The sequence below is a fragment of the Alosa alosa genome, chromosome 11, assembly GCF_017589495.1.
Source record: "Alosa alosa isolate M-15738 ecotype Scorff River chromosome 11, AALO_Geno_1.1, whole genome shotgun sequence".
Taxonomy (NCBI): Eukaryota; Metazoa; Chordata; class Actinopteri; order Clupeiformes; family Clupeidae; genus Alosa; species Alosa alosa.
In genome coordinates this window covers 26125165-26133902 of record NC_063199.1, presented here as the reverse complement: position 1 = coordinate 26133902, position 8738 = coordinate 26125165, and the positions used below count along the sequence as shown (strand labels likewise).

At 41.0% G+C, this 8738-nt stretch overlaps 1 protein-coding gene across 2 annotated transcripts in view; it reads left to right on the top strand.

The window, feature by feature from the left end:
- Positions 1–8738, top strand: part of ano10b (anoctamin 10b) — a 20567-nt gene extending 11829 nt beyond the window's left edge. The window contains exons 10-14 of one of the 2 annotated variants that reach the window (XR_007195039.1): positions 1–54; positions 341–478; positions 1037–1153; positions 6321–6388; positions 8150–8738. The exon at positions 1–54 is cut by the window's left edge and continues 138 nt beyond it. Coding sequence is in view for 1 of the 2 variants with exons in the window: in XM_048256905.1 (XP_048112862.1) it covers positions 1–54; positions 341–478; positions 1037–1153; positions 6321–6329 (318 nt within the window). In the remaining variant the exon portion in view is untranslated. Of the gene's footprint in view, positions 55–340; positions 479–1036; positions 1154–6320 lie in introns of both variants that reach the window. The other variant, XM_048256905.1, reaches the window with a different exon arrangement.

Genomic DNA, 8738 nt, shown 5'->3' with positions numbered 1-8738 from the left:
AAGCTCTTCCGCAAGCCCTTCCACCCACCCACCGCAAGCATGGGGGTCTGGCAGGTATGGGCCTAGGGTACAGCTAGTGTGTGTGTATGTGTGTGAATGTGTGATTATGTGTGTGTATAGATGTTATATATATATATATATATGAATGTATACTTGTTTGTATTTTATGTACATTTGTGGTTTGGGTGTGTATCCATTTGCAACATGTGTAATTTGTGATGTGTGTGTGTGTGTGTGCGTATGTGTGTGTGTGTGTGTGTGTGTGTGGTATTGTCGCGGCGCGTCGCGCGGCGGCGCGTGCGTCGCGTCGCGTGTGTGTGTGTGTGTGTGTGTGTTACAGGCGGCGTTCGAGGTTCTGGGTTTTATGTCAGTCATGTCAAACTGCTGGCTGCTGCTCATGTCTCCACGGTTACAAGAATTCTCTGAGGAGGCGGGGCTGAATGGCACACAGCTTCTTGTGGTGGCTGTTCTAGTGGAGGTACACAGACACAATGCTAAACACACAATACTACACATACTACACAACAACACTGGAAGTACTGTACACAGATATAATACTACACACATAATACTACACAATACTACACTGACAACACTGAAAGTACACATTCACAATGTTAAATGTAAAATTGCTTTCACATTATTACTGTAATTCCCTGTCCATTAACTGAGCTTTATACATTGATTTGACAAAATTTCTTCAGCAATAAGGTTAATACACTGGTGCACGCTATACTGTACATGGGGATGCATTTCTTTCATGTTCCAGTCATGTTTTTTATACACAACACATACAGTACAATTCACTGGAAATTACTTAATAATTTAGTAATAGTAATTAATTAGCTTATTCTTATATTTTTCCTTTTTATTTAAAGGTATGCGACAACTAAAAGCTCTGTATTTACAGAAGAGAAATAAACAGTTTAGTCTCAACGACCTACAGTACATTCCACCATGTGTGAAATGCCTTTTATACTTTCATACTTATATGTGTGTGTGTGTGTGTGTGTGTGTGTGTGTGTGTGTGTGACAGCACATTCTCATCGTGGTGAAATTGGTCGTGGCCTTCATCATTCCGGATGAGCCAGACTGGGTGAGGATCCAGAGGGAGAAGATTGAGTTCCACTCCATGCGCGCCCTGGGCGAGCAGGTAAGAGAGCCACACCTGTCCCACTACACACCTGCAGTAGTGGAGTGGTAATTGGGAGAATTGGGAGATTTCCTGGTCGGCTGGTAAAGTTTTGAGGTCGGACCGATTACTGTGATCTTAAAAAGGGCATGTTATCGCTGTTTGTTTAAGTTCTTAACTGCCCACTCCAGCAGCCTGGACTGTGTGATCACAGCCCCTCACTGTCACTCCCCACAGCGCTGGTAATAACGTGGTAACAACCAGGCTTGGAATTTCACCATTCTGGGGACAAGGCCACTTGGCCTTCAGTTGGGCATATTTGGTGGGGGGCACAAAGGCCACATGTCAGGGCACCAAGGCCAAAGTTAACTATTAGTAGTAGGCTATAAAAATTATCAAAGTTGTATTTAGCCTATTCACTGCAGTAGACCTGCATCACTGTATGAAACATTACAAAAACATGAAATGAAAACATGACATATTACATAGAACTGTAAATCATCTGACTATCTAATATTTACAGATATCTAGGCTATATATAACATTTATTTTATATTTGGCCTGTTATGAAATTATGTATTGAACAATTTAAGCACAGCTCAGCTTTAAGAAACTCAAATAGTCCTAGATGCATGCTTAGCATTTTGTGATCATTAAGGCTACTTTTACAAACTCTTAGTCAGCTGTCCCTCTGATTTACCAATATATAGGCGATATTTTTGTAACATTTATTTTGTATTTGGCCCGTTATGAAATCATGTGGAACAATTTAAACACATTGTAAAACTTAAAGCCCAAATTTGGAGACATCCATGTATGTCGAACTTTACTGCAAATTCAAAACTGGATTACTCTGGAACGGCTAACTGTACAGGGGACTGCTTTACACCTTTGTGTTCGGTAAGGTCTCCTGTTTATTCTGATATATGGGTTGTCATGTGTTAAAAGAAGGGTTCGTAAAGTATTACACCGAGATGAAGGGGTATGGAGATCATGGGACGCAAAACCAACAGTAGAATGTATGATTAAATTGAATTATATGATTTACTTTTCTCGCCAACCGTTCAACACAGCAATTATCGGCTAACATCGTTTAAAAGCTGAGAAAAAGCTCTTTCATGTGATACGTGTGATGTCTGTGTGATGAATAATTTGCGCTGTGAATGCTAAGATTATTTTGACAGGCCACAGGCTAAATAAAAATCGCTATTAGTAGGACGCAAAGCAGAATATTGAAAGAAGGGGGCACCAAGGCCACCGTGGCCTGTAAACCTCTGATTTTCAAAGGGGCCTCACGGCCAACGCAAGGGGCTCCGTCGTGAAATTCCTACCCTGGTAACAACTATGATGCCCTGACATGCAGGTGATGAGATGCGTATGAGATCGGTACAGACTACTGAAGATTTTAGATGACAGAAACCCTGGACCTCCTACTACACACCTGTAGGGTCTTCTCCTACACACCTGTCCTCTGTCCTACACATGGTCTCCTCCTACACACCTGTCCTCTGTCCTACACACCTGTAGGGTCTCCTCCAACACACCTGTCTTCTGTCCTACACACCTGTATAGGGTCTCCTCCAACACACCTGTCCTCTGTCCTACACACCTGTAGGGTCTCCTTCAACACACCTGTCTTCTGTCCTACACACCTGTAGGGTCTCCTCCAACACACCTGTCCTCTGTCCTACACACCTGTAGGGTCTCCTCCAACACACCTGTCCTCTGTCCTATGCTATATATGTTGGTGAGGGGAAAGAACACGCTGGCTTCACAGATTAATAAAGTTCGATGCGTAACTCATGACCCCCTGACCCATAACGTCATCAATCACAAAAAACGAATTCACAACATCCTCCACCCCTCCACCCACTGAGCTGCTCAGAGAGGCTGCTCTGGCTAGTCCAGAGGTATAGAGGTACAGAGTTAGAGGCAGAGGCAGAAGTATAGGCAGAGGAATAGGCAGAGGCAGTGATGAAGGTATAGGTATAGACTCCTCTATCTGTCTTTATAGACCCTTTCAACAAGGTAAACAAAAACAATGCTTGAACATTCTATTTGGGCCCCAATCTACTTCCTCTGCATTAAGATAACATATGGAATGTTAAAAAGGAAGTCTTGGGGCAGAGAGGAACGCAGATAAATTATTAATAAATATATTCTTTCATACCAACGATATAGCGCGATGATATTGTTAAAACTAGATGTGCCGCATAGCGGTACAAAATATGACCGCCGCTCAGTCCTGTACATCCGTTCCGCGAAAATAAATCACACTTCAATTTGTCTCCATATTTTACTCCATCCCCCACTCTTGAAACTTTTGTGTATGCTTGTTTGGCATGCCTGAGTGTGTGTGTGCGGCTGCACAGAAAGTAGCCTACTGGTGCTGAAAAGGTGAATAGATTGTAGAATAGCCAAAGAAGATGTAGCATTGTTATAAAACCTTTAAAATCTCTAAACAATCACAAGTAGGGCAGTTCATCACAGTTCATCCATTGCAACTGGATTGATGAAAGGTCACTTACACCTGTAGGCTACATTGTATTTGGGAAAAGCAAAAGGTATCAGCCTAATGTTATTTATTTAATTATTTATTTATAAACAAAAACATCTCTGTCAGTTCCATGCCGTCCATCAACAGCTATCAAAAACAAAGGTCATTTTTGGATGGATGGATTTTTTGTGAATGTTTCTTCTTCTACATAAAATTTTAGTCATCTTTAGTTCATGTAATACTTTATTGTCAATGCACAAATTAAGTAACAGTAGTCTGAAACGAAATGCTGTTTTACATCTAACCAGTGGTGCAAATAACTGACATGTCCAAATGGGACTTGATGAAATGCGTCGCTAGACTGTTCAATACACATTTTAACGGGCCAAAGTTGAAGAGCTGTTGTCCGTTATTGTTCGTGCAAATATAGGCTGATTCATGTTCCATTGCATTGTGTAACTGAGGTCCATGGCTGGCTTTCACCAGACCAAGCTCAATCTTTTAAGAAATCAAAAAATAAATAGCGGGCAGATCAGGCTGGGTTCACCCAGCCTAGTCCATAGGCACCCGATATTGTTTAATTTTCCGATTGAGATATCCACGCTCTGGCTATTCTAAATGCAAAAATGCATCAGGGAGTTATGACAAAACTGTAACTAACAAACTAGATCCTAATAGAAAGCTGTTAGCTTCCCTAAGCTACAGGTAGGCTTATAAGGTATGCCTATTTACAACATAAATTGTCAATAGGCTATGCTGGCGACACAAATAAAATCTCCTTTGAAACCAATGGCTTAATGCCTTACAGTATCAAACGGACTTAAACTGCCATATCGTGGGCGAAAAGTTGTGATAAAATTCACGCAGCTCCATGAGTCAAGGAAAGAGTGAATGGAGTAGCCACTTCTAAATGGGACCCACTACACAGTAGCTTAAGGTGTGTTGCTAAAGCAGCCATAATGAAATGAAGGTGTCATTGTTTGGATACTTCACACACACGTGCTTTTTAATTTCACAGACTACAACTACCAAGCTGGAATCAAACCACATCGATTCCCCTCTCACATCCTGCACGCACTTAAAACAAAATAAACAGGCATCTCAGTCTCACGCATGTATAGGCAAAACTGTATCAGACCGGTGTAACTTTGGTAAATCTTCCATTGCACAGAATGATTTTGTAGCACGCAACAAATGACAGTCGAAAAGATACAATTACAGTGCTGCTATCAATTTGCTTGGTATAACCCATTTATGGTTTTCTACAAATGCAATCAATCAAATTGGCCTCCATCACTCAACCAACGCTAACAGTAACATTACCTAGGTCCTTATTGATATTATAAGATTAACATACCTGCAGTAAAAACCAAGCATGTCCGATAAACATCCTCAGATTTATTTCGGCTTCAAGAAGAAATGGGAATTACATTTCATGAGAACATCATCCTATCCTTATTAGACGTTCTCTGCGGTACAGTCCTTGTAGGAAGCGTCCATTGTTTTTCCAACCCACTTTTAACTTCCATCAAAATTACATCTCTCTGCAACGATGCGCCATCTAGTGGACAAACGACTACTTATCGCCAATACTGGAAATGCAGCCATGATGATGATGAATATTTATTTTGGATTTCTTTTAATCCTACTGAATTTGTAATTATGTATCAGCCGTTCTAATACCGATAGTATGTGGGTGCCTGTGTGTGTGTGCATGTGAATATGTGTGCACCGCCATCTACAGGCCAATGAGTGTACAGTCACTAAATGTACACATAACCTAATTTTTTTTAGACCCCCCCATGGATGAAATTCTACAAAACTTGGCATACCCCCAGAGAATGCCAGGTCAATCATACACATACAATTTGGTGCAGTTCTGAACATCTTAACTGAAGAGAGGGGCGATTAAAGCAGAATAATATTGCATTTTCATTTTTTACCGGGGGGGTGCAAATCACAAATGAGTGATTATGGGCCAGGTTGATGTGGGCCCTTGAGACCAACATACCATAAAAGATTCTTCATCCTCAGTGCCACGATTCAGGTAGTTTTTTAGGAAAAACTGCTTTTTTGGGTTCGGGGCCCAGCACGGGGGGAGGGCCCCGAACAAAACAAAATTTTTCCAGAAAAGTCTAGTGGGTCTACATACCCACCAAATTTCCACTGTGCCCCGTGGTTGATTGTCCCGGTATCGTTGACCAAAAATTCAGGAAGTAGATGACCGGGGAAAAAAAAAAAAAAAACTTTGACAATCCCTATATAAGAATCCCTAGCGGGCGGTCATAATAAATGGTGAGTTAATTTTTCGTGTGTACAGAGGTGACCAAGAAGCTATCAATTCTTGTCCAAAAAGTATTGCTACACCACCATACACAATATGTTGTCCAAAGGTGAGTCATTTTTCCCTGTTGCACCGACACTGGATTTTAGGGTTCCCCCACCTGCCAAATCCCACTTTAACCACTGGGTATAGGTATAAGCAGAGGCAGAGGTATAGGCAAAAGCAGAAGCTGCTCTGGTTGCTCTGGTTGCTCTGGCTGCTCCTATCCTCCCATAGCCAGTAGGGGGCAGACCTACCCCCAGTCTGTTGTGCTGTGCCCCTATAGCTGTTCCTCCTCTGTTTTCTTCCACTGTGCTCATCTCATCTGTACGTGTTGTGTTCCCATGTTTTTCCTCTCTGACTTGCAGAAGCTCTGAAATCCACACAGAGAGGAGACAGGAGCTGGTGCATCGCCAGCAGCCTCGTCCAGCAAGAGGTGAGCAACAGCCACCCATAGCACAACCTGTCACAAAGATTCTAACGACAGATGGAGATTGAAGGCGATGGAGAAGATAGAGATGTGGTGGAGGGAGAGGAAGATGAAGCCTTACACATGGATATCGTATCTATGCTTCCTCCTACAGAGGACCACCACACCACACCACCATCGTAATCATCAGAGGTGTAAATGTCTGGCTTCAAAATGTAAAAGTCCTGCCACATTTTTGTTCCAACCATTCACTTAATCAGCTGATTCTAATCAGCACAGCTCTTAAGCCAGGTAGATCAGGTAATTAGTGAAATCACCTGTGTTAAGCACACAGGTAGAACCAATACATGGCAGGACTTTTACTTTCTAAAGCTGGACTTTTACATCTCTGATAATCACTGATAATCAACACCACACAAAAACATATCACTGCATTGAAGTATACTGTAATGCTTTGTTATTGTCTTGCCAAAGCATGATGAAGCTAGATAGCTGCGTCTCACCATAGCCTATAATATGTTTGCAGACTGCCTGGACACTTGCTTGAGTGAACTTTAGTGAAGTTTGGTTTCACACTTACAGCCTTGGTGTGGCGTGTGAAATGAGCATCCTCTGGGTGTTTACCACTTAAGAGAACTGAGTTGTAATCTCTCACAAAGTGTGTGACTTGAGAGAGTCTAATGCCATGAAAGCAGACATTAAGGCTTCAAAACTACTAAGCAACATAACTATACATAACAACATAACTATACATAACAACATAACTATACATAACAACATAACTATACATAACAACATAACTATAGCCAGACAATAGCTGAGAAGAGAGAGGAGAACCCTATTGCCTTAACGTTTTTAGCCATGCTCATGAAGTATTAAATGTACGTTGGAGCTTGGGATTGGATTTCACTGAGGAAGGCATGCTCTTCTTATGTGCTCTGACTGTAAGGAGCTAATGCATATAATTAGTTTAAGTCTATGGTGTATGCATATAATTAGTGATGTTTGCGCTCATGGTCAACCAAAGGTTGGGGTCAGCCTGCAAGACTAGGGTGAATCAGCCAAACAAAAGCATCTGGAAGCAGCCTGCAGGAGCTCTCACAGTCTCCCAGAGGTACATTGAGTATATAAGTTATTTACCGGTAATCACTTTGTCACGTGTGCTTTCTCTCACTGTATATGTCTCTCGAAGTGAATTGACCTCAGTTTGCTTCAATCTTCAAAGTGTTGGCTAAGTCAACTGCTAGCTCTTGATTGGATTTAAGGCTGTTCTGTGTGTGGTGAAATAGGAAACTATTTTTTTTATTTTCCAAATTATTTTTTAATGAATATTTAACTTCAGAAACATTTCTTAGACCCTCAGGATGAAAATGTAAGAGCAGATATCAGATAGCTGCAGATATCTCCTCTAATTTAAGTTGTTGGGGGATCATTCCATATGAAATGAGCCAATTTTGAAAAACCTTCCCACTTGAACCCCTCACATTTCCTTTATTCACTTATATTGTGTGCCTCTACATCTAAAACGAATGTCTGCAAAGTTATACCTCCAAATTGTGAGTATTTCTGAGACACCTACCCCAATTTCTGAGAAGTGGCCTTCAGACCAGGTTATCTTAGTAACAACTTCAGACTCAAGCATGGTTTTTGGTGTGCAAACAATCAACATACTTTATAATGTCATTCCCGGTCAAATGACATAAGCTTAAATATGGATTTATCTGTGAAAACACCAATCAGTTGACTTTTTTTTACATTTTCTACCAGGAGCATCTACCTGGACATCAAACAAAATCAGGCTGATTTCACATGGAATGACCCAGTGCCTTTTGTTTTTGGTGCTCTTAAGAAAATGTACCTGTAACAGGACACATGTAGCTAAAATATGATGAAAGCATCCTACTTGTTATATAGGTTTGAGTGTTGTTAAAACACAAACTCACTTTTACTGCAGATGAACTCCTCTGTACTTACTTGAAGTGTTTCCAAATACACCTTTTCTTAAAACTCAAAATCATCAAATACTGGAACACCTACACGTCAGCATTACCAAACTTCCCAGGTATTACCTGAGGAATGTTGTGTGTTATGCAGATCTTTACCTTTCACATTTTAAATGAAGTGCTGGCTTAGAAGGGAAAACTCCACACACACTCTGTGTAATTTGTCAGTTGATTCAAGTAAGATCCAGTTATTATTTACATAAATTGTTACTATTAACTATTAAATCAAATGGTTCAAGTAAACACATAGCAGCCAGGACACACACACACACACAAAGCTTCTGTGTGCCGTTTCATTGTCATTCACTGTACAATCACAAAATAATTGTCACAATAAACACTCTGCTACAGGG